At 40.6% G+C, this 26030-nt stretch overlaps 1 protein-coding gene and 1 non-coding gene across 3 annotated transcripts; both read left to right on the forward strand.

The window, feature by feature from the left end:
* Window positions 1-1410: 1410 nt before the first annotated feature.
* LOC113023679 (uncharacterized) lies at window positions 1411-10380 on the forward strand. 2 transcript variants are annotated; one of them, XR_013909605.1, is made up of 3 exons: window positions 1411-1544; window positions 10127-10221; window positions 10334-10380. It is a non-coding gene; the product is annotated as an uncharacterized LOC113023679 (transcript). The 2 variants fall into 2 exon arrangements; XR_013909606.1 differs by lacking the exon at window positions 1411-1544 and adding an exon at window positions 8396-8533 and having other exon boundaries at window positions 10334-10378.
* Window positions 10381-12848: 2468 nt separating this feature from the next.
* Window positions 12849-26030, forward strand: pi4k2b (phosphatidylinositol 4-kinase type 2 beta). Its single transcript, XM_026169937.2, has 11 exons — window positions 12849-13383; window positions 17822-17973; window positions 18478-18558; window positions 18737-18856; window positions 19050-19181; window positions 20063-20216; window positions 20472-20539; window positions 21777-21879; window positions 22843-22976; window positions 23078-23137; window positions 24678-26030. The coding sequence occupies exons 1-11, from the start codon at window positions 13029-13031 to the stop codon at window positions 24849-24851; spliced, it is 1533 nt and encodes a 510-aa protein (XP_026025722.1). The 5' UTR covers window positions 12849-13028; the 3' UTR covers window positions 24852-26030.

Raw genomic sequence — 26030 nt, forward strand, 5'->3', positions numbered from 1 at the left:
CGCTCAAGTCGGATTTCACCAGACCGGATCAATCGACGACAGAAAACAGAGTGCATTTGTAGTTGCTTCCCCCAGACACAATGCTGGTTAAGTCACCGATGGCAAAAAAACACAGACAAATGACTAAAACTGTTAATGTTAGTTTGTTTTTATAAATACAATTTTAAAATCCGGACTTTACCGGTGAAACGAACCAGTTTAAGCTCGGCAATCTATTAGTAGGGCTGTTAAATCAGAAGCCGTGGATAGCAGAGAGGCAGACTAAAAGGGGCTTTAAATTATTTATTTACAAATACCAAGCCTACCCATTGCAGCTGTTTCCTTTGGAGTCGAAAGTTCGCTTTAAAATTAAGTATTTGCTGTGTTTGCAGAAGTTACTTGAGCTACAAAATTACAGTAGCGAGAAAAAAAATAACTAGAACGTTATTAAATAGTGACAAACATAGAAAAATGGCGGGGGGAGGGCAGATTATTCAGCCGTAATCTAAAATAAATTAGGCCACTAGGATAAATGAAGTGCCTGTGTTTATCAGATCTGGGCCAAAGTTTTCACGTTTAAAAAGGGGTTTTGCATGTTTTCTCATAAGCTGGAGAAAAATGTGATTGAATGTTAAAACAAACAAACAAACAAACAAACAAACAAACAAACAAACAAACAAACAAACAAACAAACAGCTGCAGAAGCTTGAGACCATTATACCTTTTTTTGAAAAATGTTCAATGGTGCCGTGTCAAAGGTCAAGAACATGCCCTGTTTGAAATATTTATGAAAACTACTGTTACTGTGTGTGTGTTGGGGAGGGGGGGGGGGGTATGGGAGCAAGAAGAATGATATGTGAGAGGAAAACTGTACGTGGTTTCTGATTGTCCTCTCATTCTCAGACACCCACACACACACACACACACACACACACACACACACACACACACACACACACACACACACACACACACACACACACACACATCTAACGCCATCTGAGTCTATCTTGCCTCCTATACCCTATTCCCTTGGTCTTGTTCTCTCATTTCACACATACTGAAGCCCAACCCATCAACAACAGGCCTAATACACACATACGCCCAACAGACACACACATATTCTCTCCTCATTACACTCCCTTTTCCTACTTTGATGATATGCAAATATCCCTCCTACCCTCCTTCCTCTCACTCCTCCCTTCCTCCCTCTGTGTCTCCCACAAGCAGCAAGCTTACACACACACACACACATCACACGCAGGCTAATGCGCTGTGGCAGCGTCCACAGACAGGCGGGGAGGATCAATTTTTCACCCAGTGTGCTACCGATATTCATAAGATAAGGCCACAGTAGACAGAGAAGAGAAAGAGAGGGAGGGAGAAAGGTGGGGGAAAGAAGGGAAACAGAAGAGATGGGGATAATGAAAATGGCGAGTTGGTGTAATGACGGGGAGGGAGTATAGAAGAAAGGAAGGGTGTCCAGGAATAAGGGTGAGTGAGAAGAAAAGTGAAAGGAATGGAGAAGACGAGGACCATGGAGGTACTACGGAGGGTGAGAACGGGTGAGAAAGTGGAGAGGGTGGGGAAGTCTCATGGGTGTGTGGGAGGGTGGAGGCAGGATGAGTAAGTGGGTTAGGGGTGGTATGAAAGGGGGATGGGGTGTAGAGAGGGCTCTGGGGGATGGGATTGGAAATGGATAGGGTGGTAAGGGAAACCGAGGGATGGTGTGTGTGTCGGTGTGTGTGTCTGTGTGTGTGTGTGTGTGGGGGGGGGGGGGGGGGGGTATTTTGCTGACGTGCTCTCTTATTGGCTTGTTCAAAACCTGGGGGAGGGGCAGCCACAAACCATACTCTCACCAGCTGTAGGGAAGAGCAGAGAAACAAAGAGAGAGAGCGAGAGAAGGATGGAGGGGGGCAGATAGGTTTTAATGTTGATATTCTGGTCTAATTAGATTCCTGTCTGAGTGGCGGAATGAATGGTGCTGATCATATAGGAACAGAGCAGAGCAGAAGAGGAAGCAGGCTTTGTTTGAGTTGGCGAATTCTGTTTTTTGTACACACAAGGGGCTCTTGATCTATAATTGAGACGCAGAGAGGAGCAAATTGTCTACACTGCCTCTTTTGGATACATCCAAACTCTCTTGCAGTCATGTTGAAAAAAGACCAAATGTCTTCTGTAGAGCAACTAAATTTTAGATGACGCGTCATTGCATTTATCATATCAGTGTTACCTAAGCATTATGCAGTCAGCTTTTGAAGGTTAGACGTGACAACGACGATATTTAAAACGACCTGTGTATGAGAAACTCCCCAACCTTAGACATAAATTTCACTACAAAAGTACGCATTTGCCCGTCTACAGTGTAACATAAAGATACTTGACTGTTTTTAAACATGTCCATAAAATTAAAAGAAGATTAAACAGAAAGCTTTAAACAGCACGGAGAAAGAAATACCATTCCAGCACACACAAGAAGGCAGATTGAGTGCCATGTGTTTGTGGAGCCCAGCTGAACCCCGCCTGCTAAACCAGTCCGCTGGCTGTGACAGACTGTCAGGCAGGGAGAGAGGGTGGTGTGTGTGTGTGTGCGTCTGTGTGTGTCTGTGTGCATGTGTTTGAAGAGAACAAGACAAGAAAGAGGGGAGAAAATGAGACAAAAAGACAGACTGACCAGTATAGACAAACATGAAGGAAAGAGACGTAAGAGAGGAGGTATATTGACATACAAATAGAAAGAGAGAGGGGTACATATTGTAGTACATATGATGAGAATGGGAGACAGAGAGAGCAGAGTAGAGGAGGCCAGGCTTTCTGTGGCTTAGCCAGACTGGAGCGGTGGGACTTGGCTGGCTGTGGACCCTTGGCTTCACTATTAAAGCAAGAGGGAAAAAAATCACAGTCAAAAAATGAAAAGGGCAACAAGCTATGCCAAGAATGCACAGGCAAGAAGCAACACATTAGGTTCGTTCCTTCTGCCTGCCTTACTGTTTCCTAAAGCAGATCTAAACAATAGGTGGGACCAGCCTTGAGAACCAAGCACTGTGCAGTCAGAACCCTACTTAGTGACTGAGAGCTCATGGCAGCTTTTCCCTTTGGGGTATATAGGTACTCTATTCTATCTATTTCTAACAGTTTTCCTCTTTTTTGTGCTAATAGGTAGCCAGTCATCTTAGGCCACCTGCTCTGACTGGATCCACAGTCTTTATTTGTCAGCCAGGTGATATTTTTATGTGAAATGTTTAGAGCAAAGACGAACATGTTTGTCATGGTTCCAACATTAAATAGAAAAGAAATATCTAAAATATCTTCTGCATCATTGTAGAGGACATTTTCCTAAATGAAATCTGGCCTATTTTGTAACTTTGAAAAGCATCCAGTTTCCACTATAATTTAAACTGAATTCTGTAATCGTGAACAAAGCTTGGTTTCACAGTGCTGGCTCAGAAGCTGGACACAGTGGGTTTTTTTGTTTTGTGTTTTTTACTACCGCTACTACAAAAGTTTCAAATGCTGGATGATTCATCAAACTGTCATGTTGTTGTAACAATACAAGACTAGAAGTTTAGGCATGCTAAAAGTTCTGTTAACCTGACACTACCCAGCAAACATGCCCACTCCAGGCCTGTGTGGGCCCCTGAGGGCAGACCTAAATGGCCCACAGTGGGTGCCTGTATGTGCCTCATTGGCATGGAGGGGCCAGTGAGGAATTTTTGTGCAAGCCTACAATAGGTTACCCACAGAAAACCTTTATGGGGACCTAAAAGGTAAAACCTTCTGTGGCCGCACACTGGTCTTCATTGTGGAAGTCCACAGTAGGCTTGCCCATAACCAATACTGGTGTCCCAAAGGCAAAACTGCCATGGGCCCCATGTGGGCACACTCAGTTTGGGCCTGTGTGGGATAAGTGTGGGTTTGCCCTGTCCACAAAGCCCTACAGTTCACCCACAGCTACTTACTGTGGGCCAACATGGGTATGTTTGCTGGGTAAATGTAATGTTTTATGGTAGTGGAAAACATTCTAAGCAGAGAGTACAGCACAGTCTGCTGGGAATGGGGATGGGGGGGGGGGGGGGGGGTGTCAGGTATTTAGTTATGAACCAAATTTAGGTGCACATTAGAAAATTTTCTGAATTATTATTATTATTATTATGGGACCAGAGGAAAAATCTGACCATTCACCCTGAGATGGATATAAATATCTGCACCAAAATTTGTCTAAATCCATCGACCAGTTGTATTATTTTAGCTAGGCTATGATGGGACTAGAGAAAAAGCCAGCAAAGATATGTAAAGAAAAATAATAAAATAGAATAGAATAGCCCTTTATTGTCATTGTACGTGTACAACAAAATTGTAGTTGTACATGTAATCACAAACAAAATCATAAGCCATTCAACATTTATTGGGATATCTTAGGTTTATTTAAACAAAACGAGGAGGATCAATCAACTGACTGACCAACTTGTCGCTTACAAAGAAGAACATCATAAAAATCTGTTCACTCCAGTTTGTTAAACAGCTCTTGAAGTTTGCTATCACAACAGTTTTTGCTGTCTTGTGCATCATGTTCAGTTTTTGGTGAGTGTGTGTGTGTTAGTACTCAGTCTGTTGCATGTGCGGGGATGGCATTTTGGAAGCAACATTAGACATTTGGGGGACTGGTATTGTTTATAAGCCCTATGGAGAATTGAAAGCCTAAGCAATACTGGCATCTGTTTAATTTACTGTTCATGCACACACACACACACACACACACACACACACACACACACACACACACACACACACACACACACACACACACACACACACACACACACACACACACACACACACACACAGAGGTTGTCACGAGCCCATGAATTCAGAGGACATTATAATGACTTTCTTTAACATTAACCACAACTACTACTTTCCTATCCTCAACTCACTTTATACTCACCTTAAAACTACATTATGGAGATTTTAAACGTGCACACATTATGGTACCATAATATAAGTCAGTCGCTGATGTACACACAACAAAGACTCATGTACAAAAAAGAAAAACAACAGAATGAAAACTGACTGACCCAGCCACTCACATCTACTAATCATGTAGTAATAGTTGCCATTTATAATCATATCACTGCATAGAGGCATGAAGGGACTTATGGGCTTTGCCAGATTATGAGTGAAAAACAAGGACTTATTTTTCGGACTTTTCCATCCACTCGTACCCTTAGTAGAGGATTATAGCCTTTAGATTGTTTGACTCCATGAAGACTGTCACAGAGGGGGATATTTGTGAAAAACACACCCCAGGAATGGCTTACCACACCACAGTGCAAGCAACCAAAATATCCATCTGACTGTTCCAAATGCACACCAGAAAGGCTTGTAACAGCAAAGGGTGAGAGACTTAGTTTTGGCTTGGTTACAAAGGCGTGAGCTGTTTCCCTTTCTTTAACAATCTAGTGATTATCAAAGAGGCAAAGAAAATTCATCTTGAAAACTGATATTTATACATCAACAATGAAAAGAGGCAAGTTCAAAAACAAAAAGGCATTCTCTGCACCTCAAAGAGTTACCACCAACTAAATCACCATGTGGTCCTTTGGTTATCTTCATTTGTCAAATGTTTGAAATGCTGCTTGATTTTCTTTGCCATATGTCTTGTACTGTGAGGCTGACTATGTGTATGCAGTTGAGATGCAACCCTAAAGCCATGTCATATTCTGGGCTTTGAGGAGAAAGAAGGATGCCAAGAGCTGAAACGTGATGACTAGTGGGTGTGTGAGAGTGAGTGGGGAAAAAGGAATCCTTCCAAAGGCTCTTTTTGGCTGTGTATATGTGTGACTGTACGTTCATGTGTACGCACATGTGATCAAGAGTGCATTTATGTGTGGGAAGAAGGAATCCTTCCAGCCGTTTTCTTTCCTGAGCCTCTTCCTGTGTCCCCTCCACCCCTCTGCATACAATTCTCAAAGCTGGCGTCGGAGGGTTTGGCCTATACAAGATCCAACCCACCAGAGGACACAGAGGAGAGAAGCCAGTGTTTCTCTACCTCTCTGTGTCTTCCCAAGCTCTGTCTCTTTCCACCACTCACTGAATGTTACTGTAAATCCTTCACTTCATACACACCATATTCCCACATCTCTCCATCCAGTGTGTTGGTGTATCTCATATGACTTGGCAGAAGTGAACCATGCATATGTGCTTGCCAGTACGGGAATGTGTCTGTTAAGAGTTTTGGCAGTTTTCTCAGCATAGCCTCACCAAGAGATCCACTGGGAAATGTGGTTTTAACGCCTCCTCTCTTCTTTCCACTTCTTTCCTTTCTTTTCCTTAGTTCACAATTACATTACTTCTGTTTCTCCATGCTCCACTTCTGTTTTCTTCCTAATTCTATCCCCTTTCCTTCAGTATTCAATTTTCTGCAATTTCAACCTGTGGAAATCTTTTGCTTCTTCTTGCTTTAATGACAACGGTCTCTCTTTCTTTCTGCATATTCAAAATCTGCTCTCTATTAAAAGCACATCATCATTTGCATCAAAAAAAACTGCATGCATACAGGCCTCTAATTCAGGATGTAGCTCTCCAAGCGCTGTCCACACACAATGAATGCTGATGGAGAGACATGATAGGTTATCCTGTAGGGAAAGCTGGTCAGATGAAATACCTACTTGGTATTCCATCCCTCTGCAAAGCATGACACACAGGAGAGGGATGCCGGTAAATATGCAAATGATGAAATACATATATTCCATGGTTTTCAGAAGTTCATCAGCTGCAGTAATGATTTGCAGATGTTTTCGGCACGTCTAAAGGCTGAAAAAGAAACACTTACTGTAAAACATTGACTATGTATTGAAAATACATATGAATGCATGTGTCTATATACTATTTACTCTTGCATTATATTCCAAATATAGGACTTTTTTAATCCACAACATTTTTCTATCATCTAAATTGTGAATGTAGGGTAGAAAAGATGTGTTTTTGTCAAAATTATTGCAGAAGAACAACCGCAAACATATCTTACAATGCAACTTAACAGTGAACAGTTGTTGACTGTTAAGTTGAATGTGATATTTGGCCCTTTTAGCAGCTGCACATGTATGTATTATTGAACGGGGAGTAGGAGTGCGCTGCACAAAACACCCTTTTTTCTGACTTTGCACCTGCACTTTTTAATTTTCAATTTAAAGATATCACTGGAGAGAATTTGTCACATTTCAGTTACTCACTCTAGAGCTACAAAAAGCATCACTAAACTTTTTCATATGTAGCAGCACCCCCTAAGACCTTAAATAGATTTTCATGTGTATGCTGGTGGAATTCCCCTTAAGGATTAGAAACAACTAGTCAGTTTTATGGCATAATGCTCCCCGTGTCTGAAACATTTAGCTTTTAATTATTCCTAATTAACTTTTACTTAAGTAAAAAGTACATGGAGTTATTTTGCTCTGAAGTACTCTTAATTAACTAAACCATCTGAATAAGTCTTCCATCACCATAGTTTCCTGAATACTCCTTGATTCAGTTCAAGATTGAAGATTCAAGAGCTTTATTGTCAATACAACAGTATACACAGTATACACAGTATACACAGTATACACAGTATACAACGTAGCGAAATGCTGTTTCACCCCAAGCCCCTCATGGTGCATTTATAAGTATATAAAAGATATATCTCCAAGAGATATAAAACTAAGAATTACAAATAAATAACATGCTAAATTTTGGTAAAATTAAGGGATAAAAAGGTACTAATTACTAACTATACAATACTATACAATACTATAGTAGTAACTATACAATGCTATAATGATAACTATAAACAAAGACAGTCCAGAGACAACACAAAGTGTATTGTGCAGTAGGTATTGAATACCAGGTTGAAGTTATTGTCATGATATTGTAGACAAGACAGGGCGAAGACATGTGCAAGATGGAAAATGTGCAAATATAATATAATTTAGATATGTGTTCAGCAACTATGAGACTGAGTGTAAAAATAAGCATATTGTTCCCAGGTCCAGTTTGTAGTGGATTAGCGGAAGTTTTTGTTGTTTTTGAGTCTTTTGGTGAGTATTGTAAGGTGTTTGTAGAGGTGTATGTGTATATCAGTCCTTTGGTGGTAGTGAGTGGACTGCTTGGGGGAAGAAGCTCTTGCAGAGTCTGGTCTTTGGTCCTTGATGCTGCTAAACATCTATTTCAGCCATGTATAAGCCCAGACAGTGATAGCAATCGAACCACACAGACATTTGCCTGTCTTCCACAGTGACTTCAGTGGCCTTGTTCTGCACTCAACAAAGTTCATCACAGTTCATCGTCTTTGTCCCCGCTGAGCTGTAGTTGGCTACTGTCTCCAACCTTGTCTCGCTCATCTCTCCTCACCCCTGTCCCTCCCGAGGTCTGCTTCCATCACCTATCCCTAGGGGATAACTGCCTCCGCTGCCCAGCCCCATCTGTCCCTCCACTAGACCAGCCTCACCCTGACTCTCCCTCCGCACTTTGGCTGCAGCCTCTTTATGTGATGTCACTGAGCAGAAGGATGGCCTTTTTGGTGAGTGCATGTGTGTGTGTAAATGGGTGTATGGTGTCTGTGTGAGTCAGTGAGCGGGAGGTGTGTGTGAGTATTTGACACACACACAGAGGGAGAGAGAGAGAGAGAGAAAGAAGACAGACAGAAAGAAAGAAGAAAAGAAAGGCACAAGTGTCAAGTTTCCCTTTTCAGTTCAGGAGCTCAAATCCTTGTTTTTAATCTAGAAAAGAGGGTGAAAAGAGCACGAAAAGGGAGAAGGTAGCTGGGAATTTGAGCTGGTGACAGATGTTTTTTGTTCCTTCTTTCTTTCTCTCTTTACAGTGTTATAGATGAGTGCGCAAAACATTATATGAAGATATGAAAAGTTCACTGTAAAATAATGTGATTTAAAATATGTAAAATGATCAAATTATATACACACACACACACACACACATATATATGAAAGAGACAAACTACCTGTCTCTAGTTTTTCCACTGATGACACCATTTACTGCTCAAATCTCAAAGTTTACTCTCTTCCTGTGACGTCTCACCACATCCTGGTTTTGACTGCACAAGATGCTGAGATGTCTACAGTTTAACGGTTTTCCTGTCACTTTTCAGTTCACACCCGTATTCACGCGATTTCGCTCATAGGACACTGTGGACTAAAAAGGTGCACACATAAACGCATATACTGATAAATAATTAGATACTATCATGGTAGGCTACTGTCCAATTTGCGGGAAGCCTGTCTACTTTGGTAAGTCTGACCTGTTTAATTTTTAAACTCGATGCAATTGTCTTCCTCTTTCTGTCTGGCACTTGCTTTACACACTCTTTATCTGTCTGTCTACCATCTCTGTGGCAGATCAGTTTGGCATTGTCATAAAACTTGAAATCTGAAATAAAGCACAAATAATGAACAGGTGAAACCAGGTGTAATAAAATTAATAAAGGGCATTTTTTGGAGTTAACATAAGATTGAGGTTCACCTTGTGTTTTGTTTTCTTTCTGCAAAGTCTTATTATCTACATTAGACAAAGTGCAATGATATCAATATGTTCCTTAAATGCAAAATTGTTATCTATTTTCTTTTTAGAGGACAAAAAAAGGCATTTCACTCTTTCTTTTTAAGGCTTTTGGCTTTATTTGAACCACACATGCACACAAATGCACACACTCGTATCCATGATAACAACAGGATGTGGGTCTAGCTAAACGAGCATGCACTGCTCTTTGGGTTTCCTCCCTACCTCCCCTCTCTTTTAAACAAGTCCTTTTCCACATTCAGGCCTAGCCATTAGATCCACAAAATGACTCAAACCACCAGTTAGATTCCTCTTTGGTTGTTATTTTTGCTGTTAGTTTTTCTCGCCTGTTCATGCACCAGCTAAGTTCAAATTCTCTGATGTGACCTGCCCTACTTTTAGTTCAACATCACAGTCTCTGGCCTACTTGCACTGATGAGGCTAATAGTCTGTAACTTCTGAACCAGACACATGAAATCCAGACATTGTGTTATCAGAAATTGTATGAGATGCAAAATCCTTTTGACTTTTTAATTAAATATTCATAAAAATATCCGATCCTGCCTCTCATTAAGCTAGTCCATCTCTTCCTTTGGTGCAGGTGAGAAGAAGAGGTCCTTAGGGAGAGACTACCATCCTCTGTGTCTGAAGTGTCAGAAGTGTAACAGACAGCTCACCCCTGGACAACATGCTGAGGTATATAAGGACAACAACTGAGTCAATTAAGTATTCAAGGAAAGTAATATGAATGCAGTTTACTGAATGAGTAGGATGATGCTATAAATATGTGTTACTCGTTGTGTTTCAGTATGATGAGAAGCCATACTGTACACACTGCTATCTGAAGATGTTTGGACCGAGAGGTATACTGCCATCTCAATATGAAAACACAAACACGCACAACTGGCCAACCACACGCTATTTCTGAATGCCTTTTCTCTGTGTAAATCTTTCTTAACAGGTAACAGGTAACTGACGTCGGTGTGGCACAGTATATCCCCTCAACAAAAGCCAGGATGAGGCAAAAATGAACAAATGCTGACATTTAAAAGATCCGGTTTATATAAGGCAAAAGATAAAGGAGTGAATAAATAATAATGAAGGACCGGAATATACTGTAAACCTTATAGGACAGAGTGAGCTCTCTTTGTTCCCTTTTGACGAATTAAAATATTTATAAATGTGGTAGAACTAGGCAATGCTATGTATATGTGACTGTTCACTTTTGTAATGTAAATTAATTTGGATGTAGAAAAGTGTGAGTCAGTGCAAATAAATACATTTTTTGAATGTTGCAGCATCAAATTCTGGTAGATGTCTAAGTTTTTAAGACTTTGCAATCAGGGGCTTACACTTTAGGATTTCTGGGCATGCGGCATGATTGTGTTCCCTCACAAACTAATAAAAACTCTAATCACCAACAATACAGATGCATGTAAAAAATTAGTTGGGCTAGAGGGTTCTCCCTCTCTCCCCCATCAAGCCGCCAGGGGAAAGGAGCAGGAATGGATAAGAGTGGTTGCTGTTGGCAGGGTAAACTAGATCTTCTGCCAGCAGAATCTACTGGAATGGGTGCTACAGTGAGGCAAACATGGGGCTCTCTCTGTCAAACACACACACACACACACACACACACACACACACACACACGTGCACGTGCAAGCAGTGCGTCTGCAGTGTGCCTTCACTGCTGCAGGAGCTTGTCACCCAGTGGTGGGTGAAGTGCACAGTTTCGATGCACACGCTCTCGCTCTCTTTTTTTCAAACACACACTGGCACGCATATGAAAAAACAAAACAAAACAGAGATGTGGTTGATGCGTTTTCCTGTTGAGTGTCATGTGTCACTCCAGTGACATTTCAGGTGTTTGCTCTTGAAGGTGAGATGGATATTGAAATAAAGGGTGAAGAGGCTGAAAAAGAAATAGTATCGAGAGAGGAGATGGACAAAGGGAGAGAGGGTTTATTATGACATCTAGCAAAGAGTAAGCAGAGATATACCTGTCTAGCCTTCAGTGTGCCTTTAAAACTGTCCATCTCCTTCTCCTTTTTCCAGATCCATATTCTATCCCAAGCACACCAAGCCTCTCTCACCTTCCATGTCTCCTTCACCCTCTAACCCCCTACCTTGATAGATCACATGACTGCTGTGTTACCAGCTGGCTGACTGTTCATTTGCAAGTGTTTCAGCTACACTCCCTTATTAGAGAGACGGGTGGTGGTGGAAGGGCAGAATTATAGGTGGAAGGGGGGCAGAGGGATGAGTGGGTGCTATGCAGACCACTGGGTGATTGAGGGGCACTGACAGAACTGAAAGAAAAGAGAGGGAGCTTGAATTTATAGGCGAGACAGGAAGAGAGAGAGGGGAAAGTAAAACAGAGGGATGAAAAATTACCATATTAAGCCTTGCTAAGTTAATGCAGAGGTTATTCAATTTGCATTAATTCACCTTGGGTCGAAACTGGAAAATTGAGCTAAATAAAAAATGTCATTATCTTACCATGAGGTGGCAGCAGGAAAGGCCCATGTGTGGATCCAATATTAACTTCAGAGGCATTCTAAACCAGTAACTATGCTTGCCACACTTCAAACAATGACACTTGATGACGACTTGAAAATAGTATTTAAGTATTTTACAGTAACTTTTAAAAAATGTATAAAGACTAGACAATTTTTGCTTGTGAGGCGATGCGTTGCAACCATTTTCATTTATGTAATATTGTTGACATCTAGTGGCCGTGAATAAAACTGCTGGACTGCGTCGAGTCAGTTGAAAAGCCTGTACAGTAACCACTACAGTAACCACCAGAGTATTTTTGTATTAATAGCTTAGAAAATGCATTTTAATAAAACAAAAGAAATACTAACGTAGCCCTATCATGTGCCAATAATTCTAACTCAGTTCATGAATTTGAAATTCTTCAAGCACCGGAGAAGAAGACAGAAAGGACAAAACTATGAATATATTTGTTTTGCAAATAAATAAATAAATGCCAGGTCAGAAAAGGATATCTTGATAGCAGGTCTACTTAACATAGCTAATCTCTAATAAATAGCGTAGGAAGGTACGTGTTTATAGACCGACATGTTCTACAGCCTAATTTGTATTTTTTTTGTTTCTGTTTCTGACTTTGCAAATTGACAACTACGTTAGTCACACGGTAATAACAGAAGTAATGATGTAAAGCTCTCGAGTGTACTTGTCAACCGGGAATTTGAAACACGGGGGCTCGCTCACGTCTTTGAATTTCTTCGGCTTTTCCAAGCTGTACTTGAAGGCAACTCATAGCCAGCAGCGTCGTTTTGTGTGGCGCATGCGCATCTAGCTAACTAGGAAGCAGAGGAGACGGTCTCCATGGATTATGTGGACATATCGTTCAGTGAAAGCAGTAGCTGTTTGATTTGGATACATGCCGTGTTCTTACAATGAAAAGCTGACAGCTCGAAACGAAGTTGAGTCAATACGATATATATTTAACTGTATGTATTAGGGCCTGAGTCAGAATGATGTCAGAATGCGACCTGACAGAGACCGAGACCGGCGAGCCAGTGCTGGACACGGGGGAAAGAGCGGTGCCAGTGCTGGAGTCTAACTTTCACTCCATAGACCCTCCAAAGGTGTTATTTGACAGGAACCGGATAGGTCTGACAACTGGGGCGAACCCCGGTGGTGCCATACGTATTTCGGACTCTTGTGAAAGCGTGTTGACCGAACTAGAGACAGAGGGCTCCGGCGAAGAGGCGCTGCTGTTACCGTGCTTAGCAGGAAGCTCGTCGTCTCCGAGAGGTGTAAAAGAAAAGCGAAGCAGGCGGTACAGGCACAGCTCGTCTTCGGATAAAGATGCTTTAGCCTCCCCGGGTAAGTGTTTCAAATCACGGCCTTTGAAATGGTTGTATATGAAACTAATAAATAGACAGCCACACTCAGATACTCATAGGGGTTATGTCTTTTCTGACATTTTGTTATTTGATGCATATGGCTCTGGAAAAATTCTGCCTACTCAGGCTGATTACGGTTGTGATAACAGGTAATGCAACGTGGTCAAATAGATATGTTATGTAAGCTCTCTGAAGTGAGCATTTCACGCGGCTTTTTAATGTTTGGGTCTCTCTTAAGGTCTGTTGAGGCTGTTGGAGAACCAACACTTTGGTTATTATTAGAATTTTAAAAAAGCACAAACTTGGTGTCACATTACATAAAAAAGTACCCGGTTTCTCCACAGCACTTGGTGAACTGAAGGCTTGGTGTGCAGTCTGTATCGTGTCTGTATTTTCTGCTCAATTTGTCATCACCCATATTTTAGTCTGACAATCAAGACAGAATCAAGGCTACAAATATGATGACAAAAAAGTTTTTAAAACAACAACAACAAACAAACAGTTTATAATACTTCCAGGATAATAAATAAGTCTGCCTCATCCATTGAACTCTTGCCCACCTGGTTGACATCATTGCCTCCTTCATCCAAATTATCTTTGTTCCTCAAGCTAGGAGGTTTTTGAACATTCTGGTCTGTTGTAAGATGTTTGTTGTGATAAAATTATTTGAGGCTATGCTGTGAACTAGATTGTCCAGCAGGAACAACTAAAGTTTCTGTCAGATTTGTTTTGGATGATGAGAAGGGGGGTGGGGGATGGGGGATGCAGGGAAAGACCAAGAAAAAGGTGACCTAGTCGCTATGGAAGCGGCATAATCTGACTTAAATGCTCACTGGATTTAACAACACTCCCCCTCATACCGCCCACCTTTTGTTTTTTCCTTTTTTCCCTCTGCAAAACAAATTCTGAGCATTTGTATTCATTTCTGTTATTCAGCCTCTCCCAACAGAGATCTATTGTTCAGATCCATGTCCTATTATGGCCAGAAATCTAGGCCACAGGTAGAGTCTGAGCCTTAAATGGCAAGTGTTGGCATCCCATTACTTGTGGCCTTTGTAGAACAATAATCTTCTCCTCTAAAATTACAAAACTGTTTTACAGATTATTGTTAGAATACTGACTAAGAGCCATTTCTCTTGCACTTTGTGCCATTTAAAAATATCATGTAAATTAATTGTGAATTGTAGCTCTTAAATTCTGCTTTACGTGTCATGGGAAATATTAACCAAATAGCAATAGTGCTTTTTTTTTTTTTAACAAAGTAATTGGTAAAAATTTGCATGCGTCCATAAATGTATTCTATTTTTCATCACGTATGCCATCTTTTGCTGCCTTCTTTGTCACCAGTCCAAAGAGCCTAGAAACAGCACGCAGGGTTTATTTATAGTTATAGTCTTTATGTAAAGTTCATTTTGATAAACTTGAGTAAGTTGAAGCATTTTATCATGTAACTGTCAAAACTCGAGGGAAACAGTTTTAGCGTTTAAGACAAATTGTATCAATTTTATGCGCTTGCTGTAACTTAAATATATAGTTATAGAACACTTTTCACAGTCCAGTGTTGTGCCATGTCACACACTTTGTGCTCTGCATGTCTATTGGAGGTCTCTGAAGTTATAAGTGAGGTACACTCCTGCTGTGTGTGCCCCATTAGTTGACCAGGACATCTGAGAGGCTGATATTAAATATGCATAATGCCCCTGTGCTAGCAGACACACTTTGTAGTCCAGTACAGTGTTTGAAGATGATGAAGACGGAAATTGAGAGAAAGGAAGTACTATATGCGCATATACTATTACTTTGGCTTTCTACAGGTTGAAGCTAATGGGAAGTGGAAGACATACAAGGCCCATTACTGCCATCTGCAGCAATACACCACAGTGATCTTATCACAGACTATAAGCACCAGGGTTGCGCACAGGAAGCGTAGATCTGTCATCATACAAGATGATAGATTGAGCACACTTTGACCTGTTGTTGGGAATTAAATGAAGATAAAATATTGCATCACACAGAACTGGATTACAAACTCCTTACAGTAAATCAGAGATTTACTGTTTTAGAGCACAATCTAAAACTATGTTAAGATTTTTATACTAAAGTCAAAATGGAGCTATTTTTAAGTCATTACTTTTGGACAGCTTTTCCAGAGATCAGAGTTACCTTTATGGCCAGACATCTTGTCCCAGTGTGGTCCACATCCACAAAAACCACTCAGAGCTTAGCCTTCAGAGATTGTGCACGTACAGCATGATCAGAAATTTATGGGAGTATTTACCCAATAAAATTGCTTAATATTTGCAGCACAGTTTAAATTCTTTTTAAAGTAGGATGTTTGCTTTGCAGGTACCAAATGGAGCATGAAACACAGGTGCAGCCTAGCTTAAACCTCTGTTTCAAATAATTCAGTTTTAGTTATATAGCACCAAGTCACAACAACAGTTGTCTCAAGTTGTTTTATTTTGCAAGGTAAAGACTACAGTAATGCGGAGAAAACCCCAAGAATCCGATGACCCGCAGAGTGGTATATAAACGCAGAGTGAAACTTTGCAGCATTTATTGAGAAGATACAAGGAAAAGATCAGTCTGTCTAAATTCTTCTTATTATTGAATTATTGAGTTATCTTACAGCCACAACATGATAAACACCTACCTAATTAGAATACTTTATTAGTAATGCTTTTTGGTAATCTCAGTCTCTAACTGAACGTGCTCCTGTGACTGACCAGCATGTCATGGAGTGGGTGGGAGGAATTATCCAACATTGTCTTCATCTTAATGTTGGATAGCTCCCCACTGTATCACCAAAATACCTTTGACGCATCAAAGTAATGCATAGTATGCTACCGGAACATTAACAGATAATTGGCTGCAGGGTGCGAGTACTGTGCTGTAATGAGGAGGTCTTGGTTAGTCACTTTACTTTCTGAACCTCCCCATCCATCCATTCGCTTATCCTTTTCAGGGTCGCGGGGGGCGCTGGAGCCTATCCCAGCTGTCATAGGGCAAGAGGCGGGGTACACCCTGGACAGGTCGCCAGTCTGTCGCAGGGCCAACACACAGGGACAGACAACCATTCGCGCTCACATTCACTCGCACATTCACACCTAATGGCAATTTGGATTTTCCAATTAACCTATCCTCTCAAGCTGTATGTCTTTGGATGGTGGGAGGAAGCCGGAGTACCCGGAGAGAACCCACGCAAACACAGAAAGACCCCGGCCTGATGTTGGAATTGAACTCAGGACCTTCTTGCTGTGCGGCAACAGTGCTAACCACCGTGCCACCGTGCTTGCTTCTGAACCTCCCCGTTAAGTTAAATTGAGTTTGACTTTTAACATATGATTCTGGGTACTTTTCATGTATTTGTTCAGGAGTAATTGGGCCATACTAGGTCAGACTAGGTTTGACAAGTATTCACTGTTTTAAACAATCCAGATTAATTATGTAACGTTTGCTTATCACTCTTTCTTTTCTTCCTCGTGTTAATTAGGTTCTCTTGGGCCCTACAGTTAAACTAGCTTTGAAGCTATCTTTGTTACTCCTTATCGGTCACCCTTGGCATGTTGACTGTCCTGTCCCTGTTTTTATAGCACCTACCACATGTCTGTGACTTTATCTCTCCTTGCATCCCACTGTGACTTTAGTGCGACTGATACAGAGCATGGGTCTCTGTCAGCTGATCGTTCTGCCCTGTGCAAGGAGGAGAACTTATGATCTGCCATGTCATGTGTTTGGACCTTTATCAAAATAATAATTGGCACTATTCACCAGAGAGCAGTGATTTCAAGAGAATGACGTTTGATCTGCAAGGCAGTAGAAAATGCCAGATTTTAACAAGTGGCGGAATCACTGGTTTAGACCAATTTTTTTTTAAGTTTAGTTGGTAAATTCTCTGTGATAGTGTACACACAGTCAAAATATGGGCATGCGATTTGGAATTCCTCTTAAATGTGTGTTTGTGTATTCCTTTGTGGGTGATTCCTGTGATAGACTTGGCCACCTGTTTTATCCCACCCTTTGCACAGTGTGCAATGGGAACACTTCCAGTTTCCCACTGCCTAGAACAGAATAATCAGGAGGTGAGATGGGTGAGGTAACGGACAGTTTACAGTAGTCTCTGTGAGGGAGATTGCAATTATTATTTTTTACCACTGATTTTTCAGCATGTATAATGTAAATAACTCATTCATGATCATTTCAAAGGTATCTGATGGTCCTAAACACCAAAACATAACACCCATGCAGAGAAACCTCTTGATGTTTACTTAATGCCATATTTTGCAATGGACATGTAATTGTAAATGCAATCTTATTGTTCTAGTTCTTAAGAAAATACATTTGTTTAATTGTAGCAAGTTCTGGTTGTATACAATGTAAAAATAAATCAAAGTAATCTTGAGTTATTCCCCTTCTAGGTACCAACAGTGGAGATTTCAACCATTTCCCTGACGACCCCGAGTTTGCCGATATTATCCAAAGGGCAGAGCAAGCCATTGAGAGTGGCGTCTTTCCAGAGAGGATTTCCCAGGGCTCAAGTGGGAGTTACTTTGTCAAAGACCCAAAAGGGGTACGTTTGGTACAAATGACACAGATTCATGACAAGCGAAGGAAGGTTCATGGGCTAAACTTGGAGGAAGAATATAAATCAGTAGCTTAGCAACATTTCCAAACATTTATCTTTTCTTTTTTCAAAACATTAATTGCTTTAATCATAAGAGTTTGTAAATTAGGAAGAAGGAATATGGAAATCCACAGGATTATGATTCTTGTTTAATTATTCAAAAAGCAATGGTTCAGCTGATAACAGCAGATCACTGGCATCTACAGGTAATTACTGGGAAGATGGTGAGCCCAAGATGTCAGACGCATTCCTCACGCTTTACATTTGTTGCTTATAGTTACACTATTAGTCTTTGGCTTTTTAATTGTGCTTGTAAGGAGCTTGAAGCAACACTAATATGCGTGGTAAAATTAGTTCTCACTCTTTCTGTTTTCTGACCTGGGCTGTATGTCAGATTGCAAGTTTAGAAAAAAAACAAATGTATCACTCTGTTTTGTTTTTTATTTACAGAAAATCATTGGTGTTTTTAAACCAAAGTCAGAGGAACCTTATGGTCATCTGAATCCAAAATGGACCAAATACTTTCACAAGGTACTTTCTGTCACATGTATCACCTTTTTTAAACATCTGAAAAGTTATTAAGATATATATTGTCATTCATTTTACTTTAATGGCTGCACACAGTGAGTAAGATTAAAAAAAAAAAAAAAGTAGGGTAATATTAACACCTCATCTGTAAAACTTCCCCCATGTCTGTCTCTGTTGTTAGCTTTGCTGTCCATGTTGTTTTGGCCGAGGGTGCTTGTTACCTAACCAGGGTTATCTGTCAGAGGCTGCTGCTTCACTGGTTGACACCAAACTCTGTCTTGGTGTGGTGCCAAAAACCAAGGTGTGTGCTTTTTTTTTTTTTTTTTTTTTTTTTTTCTCTGTAGAGTTTTTGAATTAATAACATGTAATCTCCAAAACCCAGTATAAGTAAACACTTGAATTAATCTGGATTTGATTAGGGTCTCTGTGCTCTTCTTTCTGTTCAGCAGTGGTCACAGTTTCAAAGTAAACCAGTGTTATCTAAATTTTATCAGGTGGTGTATTTGGCCAGTGAGACATTCCACTACAACGCCATAGACAGAGCAAAGTCCAGGGGGAAGAAGTACGCCCTAGAGAAAGTCCCCAAAGTGGGGCGACGCTTCCACAGAGTGGGCCTCCCACCCAAGGTACCAAAGACTTTTAAACCGTCACAGTCTAACGTCACCATTTGTTTACTATAAGCAATTCATGAGGAGCTTGGAATCTTGACCTTTCTCTTGTTCATTCCTGTGTCGTTTCCTCCTCTTGCTTCCTTGCTTTCTCTTTGTATTTGTGCAAAAACACAGCCACATACAGGAAAGCCTATACTCATACTGGTTAAAACAAATTCTAATCTTCTTGTTTCAATATTTGTTAATAGGTTCTTTGTCAGATTTGTTCTATTCATATGTACACTGACTGCTTCTCTATAACATACAAGAGTTGTTGCATCAGTGAGTGGAGGGCTGAGAATAGCCACTGATGGTAGAGAACGGTAAAAGGAATCATGCCACACTATTTTTGTGTTGAAGAAGAACAATGTGTTTAGATAAAAGGCCATCAGAACCATAAATGTTGTTTCTGCTTTAAGCCATGTTCTTTTTCAGGAGCTGTAATACTTACTGGATATATTTATCTCTTGTATTGTGAACTGTAATCGTATATCAGTTTTGTCTTTTAATCAAAAACATGTATAACAGGTATTTCATTCCTGGCTGTTTATTACGTGAGACAGTCTTGTGGGTGATCTAAAGATATGTGGATGTTAAGATGATGTGAAAACATAGCTGAAGTGTCTTCGAGGAAGTAAATATGAGGAAACTGACTGCATATTTTCAACTGTCAGGCACAGCTGACATTTCAGCCTTTCGACATTACAGCTTCACTTGTAATATCACTGCACACCACATCATTTCCATTTAAACTGTCTACATACTGTTCTCAGAGCAGTGAACATTGCTATACAGTGTTTTGTTTTAATGGGTATGTTAGTTGCATTCATGCCATATGCGCCTCTGTGTGTTACCAGGTGGGCTCATTTCAGCTGTTTGTGGAGGGTTATCGTGAAGCCGACTACTGGCTGCGACGCTTTGAGGCAGAACCACTGCCAGAGAATATCAGGAAGCAGCTGCAGTCGCAGTTTGAGCGGCTGGTGGTGCTGGACTATGTTATCAGAAACACAGGTAGGCGTGCACGTGTTAACATTTCGATAAATGGTTTAAATTGAAGTGATCAGTCATTGTAGTCTCATTACAGTGTTGGCAGCTTTATTTCGATTTAGTTATACACTGGTTATGATAAAAATTCCTTTGATCTTCATATTTATTTTAAGTTAGTATATGCTTGCGCACAACAGCTGTTTGCTATCTTTGACATCGCTCTGTCTTCCCTCTCATTTCTGCGTATCAAAACTTGTTTATGTTTGTTTTCCTTGTTAGATCGAGGGAATGACAACTGGTTGATCAAGTACGAGACACCAGGAGAAGGAGAGGGAGAAGAACAAAAGGTGAGGTAATTTACCACATGACAGAGGTGTGTTCAGACTGTTCACCAAGCACGCATTCACCTCGCTTAACTCTGTTGAAACACATGAACACTTATAGTCAAAGGAGCTTGCAAAAGAAAAGCGTCTGGACTTCTTTAAGTTGCTTGAAGACATTTCACCTCTCATCCGAGAAGCTTCCTCAGTTCTAAGGTCAAATGGTGGAGAGTCCCAGATATAAACCTAGTGGGAGTAACCCCCCACAGAGGGACAAAAGGACCCCCTGATGATCCTCTAATCGCCTGAGCCAAGGTGTGAAAATGGGTGTGGGTCCCAATCAGCCAGAGTTTCGGGTGAGTTCATTGTGAAACCTGGCCCCACCTTATCACAACACAGAAGAGCCACCTCCACAGGACAAGACTCAGCAGTCCATCTGCATCTTAAGGATAAAGGACACTCTTTCGAGGATGCCGATGTTCACATTTTGGACAGAGAGGACAGATGGTTTGAAAGAGGAGTGAAAGAAGCCATCTATGTCCACTGTGAGTGACCATCTTTGAACAGAGGCGGTGGTTTACGACACCAACTGTCTGCCATCTATAATCCAGTTTTGAGATCCCTTCCCAGACGCCTTAACGCCCACTCACATCCTGGGCCATCTGATCTCAGGAATTCGCATGATAAGGTGGGGCCATGTTTCACAATGAACACACCCGAAACTCTGGCTGATTGGGACCCACACCCATTTTCACACCTTGGCTCAGGCGATTAGAGGATCATCAGGGGGGTCCTTTTGTCCCTCTGTGGGGGGTTACTCCCACTAGGTTTATATCTGGGACTCTCCACCATTTGACCTTAGAACTGAAGAAGCTTCTCGGATGAGAGGTGAAACGTCTTCAAGCAACTTAAAGAAGTCCAGACGCTTTTCTTTTGCAAGTTCCTTTGACTACGATGACCTGGATGACTGAGAACCTTCACAGACATGAACACTTATATATTTTTAAACCAGAACACACCTTATGTTGGTTTTGCTTCTGTGTATGTGCAAACTAGACTCACAAATGCATGGAACAAACTTGATGTACGTCTTTGTTACCTATCATCAATCATTATTTTCGATTTGCCGATAAATGACAAAAGTTGTCATTTATGTGTGGCAGTAATCACCCCTCAATCAATAACCAACTTGGTCATCAGTCATTAATAATTTACTCACTTAATGAATTTGAGGTCTTTAATCTTTTTCTCCCTCATGCTGCAGGATGCAGAATGGACAGAGAACATTCAGGACTCCTGCATCAAGATTGCAGCAATTGACAACGGCCTGGCCTTCCCCTTTAAACACCCGGATGAATGGAGAGCCTGTATGTTTATCACTTATTTCACTTTTGCTCACCATCTCTGTCAGTGACAGTAATGAGAGGGCCCCTTTACATGTGCGATTTCATGTAAAGACTCATTAAAAAGACTCATTGCACTTGTAGGAAAGGGTATTGTCAACATAACCTTCTGAAAAACACAAAGTGAAAAGGCACTTTTATTTGAGTGTTTAAAGTATCTTTCTGTGCCACAGTGATTGATGGTTGACCCGGCTCTTTGTTCACATGGGCTTTAGGAGATCTCTCTTGCAAAATGTGTCACAGCTAAAAGTCTTACTCTCATTACAAATCAGAACCAGGCACTGTGACTGCATGCAGTTTAGACTTGTGCTGTGTACTGAGTGATGCACAAATGCATTTATATTGCACCACAAGTTTCATTGTACTTGAAGACAAAACATTGAGATACCATGAAATTACTGGAGGGGACTGCATGTCTGAAAGGGGATTTATTTGCATACTTTTTGAGATGTATACTACTTTTAGACCCGCTGTCCAGATTAGACAATACAATTAGCTTATCTTAGTACCAAGGTTGTAAATAGGAGGAATTTACTAGCTTGGCTTTTTCCTGATGTAAAACTAACGTAAGAGCTTGTAAAATTGTACTAATCTGTGAACTTGATAAAGTGTTGCAATTAGTAAGTTGTAGATGTGATGGTATGATTTTTACCTTTGGACACTGCCACAGACAGTTCCTTTAATTTTCTGATAATCTCATTGCTATTGGATGATTTCAGTCCTTTTCTTCTTATGGTAGAATCTTGTCATCTGTGTTCTGGCAAGAATTAAAGAATTTTTTACAATAAAAAAAAATAAACTGTAAAGAAAAATTAGGCCACTAAACAATCCTACATGTGGCCTTATTATCAAATACAATGATAGTTATAGGTTCAGTGACAGTGAAAGGCTATACAGACGGAAACATTTGTGTTGTCCCCCTAACAGATCCATTCCACTGGGCATGGCTTCCTCAGGCCAAGGTACCCTTCTCCCAGGAGACCAGAGACCTTGTGCTGTCCCGCCTCTCTGACATGAACTTTGTTCAGGATCTCTGTGAGGACCTCTATGAGATGTTCAAGGTATGAGATGTTCTCATAAGCTTTCCTTTTTAATCTGTTTCTAGATTTTTGAATTCTTAATTGCAGGATATCAGCTAATATCAGTCGTTTTCTGTTTTCAGACAGATAAAGGCTTTGACAAAACCATGTTTGAGAGACAGATGTCCGTCATGAGAGGACAGGTGAGCTTTTGTAATTTATTTTTTATTTTTAATGAGTACTTTAATGTTCCTCTAGTCATTTTTTTTAAACTTTGTACTGTTCTGTCCTCTATTTTATTTTTTTCTGCCTGTTCCTTTTATATCCTACCTTGTTCTCCTTTCTCCTCTCATGGCCTACTTTCTGTCACTTTGTATGCTCTGTAACGTCTTCACCACACATTTTACCCTAATTTTGCATCTGCAGCCACTGTCCTGTCTCACCTTTCAGTCTTTCTATTCTTCTCTCAGCAAGCAGTTAATAATAAAAACATGTTATATTAGTGAACAATACTGTGCAGGATTTGAGTCATTCTCAATTCTTTGTATTTTTGTTCTCCTTCCCTATTGGAATTCTTTAATATGGTTTAAAGTGCTTAAAGTCATGTCCTTAAGAAAAATGAATAAATCCAACAAAGGCATAACACAGGACCCAAGGACCTGAGATAAACATCTGACCCGTCAATTGATCCATCTACTGTTGTAAAGATGCCCTTCTTAAAGAAGGGAAAGAGGGTGAAAAGGCAGAGTTATGCCAAGTTACACAAGAACTGGACTTTTGTACAACAACCTGTTGTGAACAACGGGTCTTGTGAATTTTGAATGTAAATTTAACATTTTAAGTTCTAGTCAGTGTCGTTGGAGTGTTATGGAGGACATCAGTAGAGAGGTACAACAGTGAATGTGTGCAGCATCTGTTAAATGTGGTAGAGGCTCTGTCATAGTTTGGTGCTGAATTTCCGTCAGTGGTGTGGGGGATCTTGTCAGAATTGATGGAATTATAAACGCAGAAAAGTACTGTGCAGTACCATCTGGAAAGCGCCTTGATTGGCAGTAGCTTATTTGCAGCATTACATTGACCTCAAACACACTGCCAGTGCAGTGAAAGCACACCTGGGTAGAAAACGCATAATAGAATGCTATCAGTTATGGATTGGTATCCTCAGAGCCTGGACCTCAATATTATTGAAGTAGTGTGAGACAGAGGCAGGAAACAAATGGATGAAAATCAGGTAACGTCCAGATTAGAGCTTCAATGTTAAGAAGCCTGGAGAATTATTCCTGAAAACTACTAAAATAGAGCCTGTTTTGAAGAATAAAGGTGCTTGTACTAAATTTGCAAGCTTGTCAGAATTTCACCATTTCTGTGTTTGCTTCATGTGCTATTTCCACACATGTTTGCACATTTCACTGATCACTGCACTTATTTCCCATTTTCCAAGCAAAATATAACAAAATGAGGGATGGCTCAAGACTTTGTCCTGTAGTGCAGTTGTTTTGTAATTTATTTATTTATTTTAACTTTTAGTTAATTATTTAACTTTTGTCAGATATTAAAATGACCTGGCTGTGGAGAAAGTAGCTAATAATAACTGCAGTTTTTATGTATTACTGTCCTTTATCAAAGCCATGTCACATGCATAATATGTAAGCACAGACTGTTTCATATTTCCAATAAGTTGTTTGCATATTCTCTAAAAACTTCGAGTTGCTTTTGCACAACTAATGCACCGTCTTTTCCCAGGTGTTGAACCTGACCCAGGCGTTGAAGGACGGGAAGAGCCCCCTCCAACTGGTTCAGATGCCTCGGGTGGTAGTGGAGCGCAGCCGCTCAGGTGGCCAAGGTCGTGTGGTCACTTTGGGGAATGCGTTTACACAAACCTTCCACTGCAAGCGGCCATTCTTTTCCTCCTGGTAGTCAGAGAAGGATGACGAGGGGAGCAGAGGAGAAGCATCTGCTTTTTGTCCACACATCACTCCTGACGTAAAGAAAGTGAGAGAGAAGCTTACACTGGAAACTGTTCATATTTGTCCTCGGCAGGAAGGAAGTGAAGAAGGATACGGTGATGATGGAAAATAAGATGAGAAATATTTTGTGAGGAAATTGACTTGAGGCCAATTCCTCATTTGAGGAGAGTGCAGGGAACCGTGGGAGCTGGAGAGATTAGCATACCGCCGTCTCCTAGAGAGACCTTGGGGCTGTTTGTGGTTACTGTATGGCAACTTGATTAGATAATCAGCTTTTTCACAGAGGTGGGCTTTGTTTATTGTTAGGAAGCTGAAAGTTGTTGTTTTTTTTCTTTTTTTTTTCAAACCACTCAAGCTACCTACTGAAGGTCTCTCGATAATATAGTGCGTTGATGGCCAAAGAGCAAGCACCTAAATACCACAAGCTAACAGCACAGTGGTCCTGGTAGTGTTTGGGAATCTTAAAGAAGTTTCTCTTGGTCGACATTATTCCTCATCTGGGATAAAGTCCAAAATATTTGCTTTGCCTTATAGGATTACTTAGTGAAATATAGATGTGCACTTACACTGCTGGAAGTGTTTGACCAGTTCCACCCAGCTGGGCCAAAACACACTTTACCCAGCTTTAAAACCACGTGTTAAACAAAGACAGTGTCTTCAATTCTCAGTGCTGCCAAAGTCTTTGTTGAAGGAATATTGAAGAGCTTCAAGACAAGAAAATTGTTGAAACTTGAATTTGTAGGAAGTGGAGGACTGCGAATAAACACTTCGCTTGAATGTAATCTGTTTACCGTTTATACACAGAATTTTGCTCCTAAACATTTCAGTACAAGAGAATTCTGTAAGAAATAGACTTCTCATTACTATGAATGTATTTGTTGTTTGACTTGTATTTAATTGCTGGTAAGCAGCTTTCTCTTGAATCTTCTGGCATGGGGGGGGGTCGCAACTCTCCTTGCTTTTTATATTGTACTCTGTGAAGAGGAAAAACTAAATTGAGGAGACTTGCTTGATGCCATTCTGTTTTCTTATGTATGCATCTTGAAGTTTTTATTCCAACTCTGCAACTATATGGGATAAGTTGTATATTTAACAGATTAAAAAAAACAATAAAATTTGGCAAAATCAA

Source organism: Astatotilapia calliptera, chromosome 6 (genome assembly GCF_964374335.1).
Source record: "Astatotilapia calliptera chromosome 6, fAstCal68.1, whole genome shotgun sequence".
In the NCBI taxonomy this organism is placed as follows: domain Eukaryota; kingdom Metazoa; phylum Chordata; class Actinopteri; order Cichliformes; family Cichlidae; genus Astatotilapia; species Astatotilapia calliptera.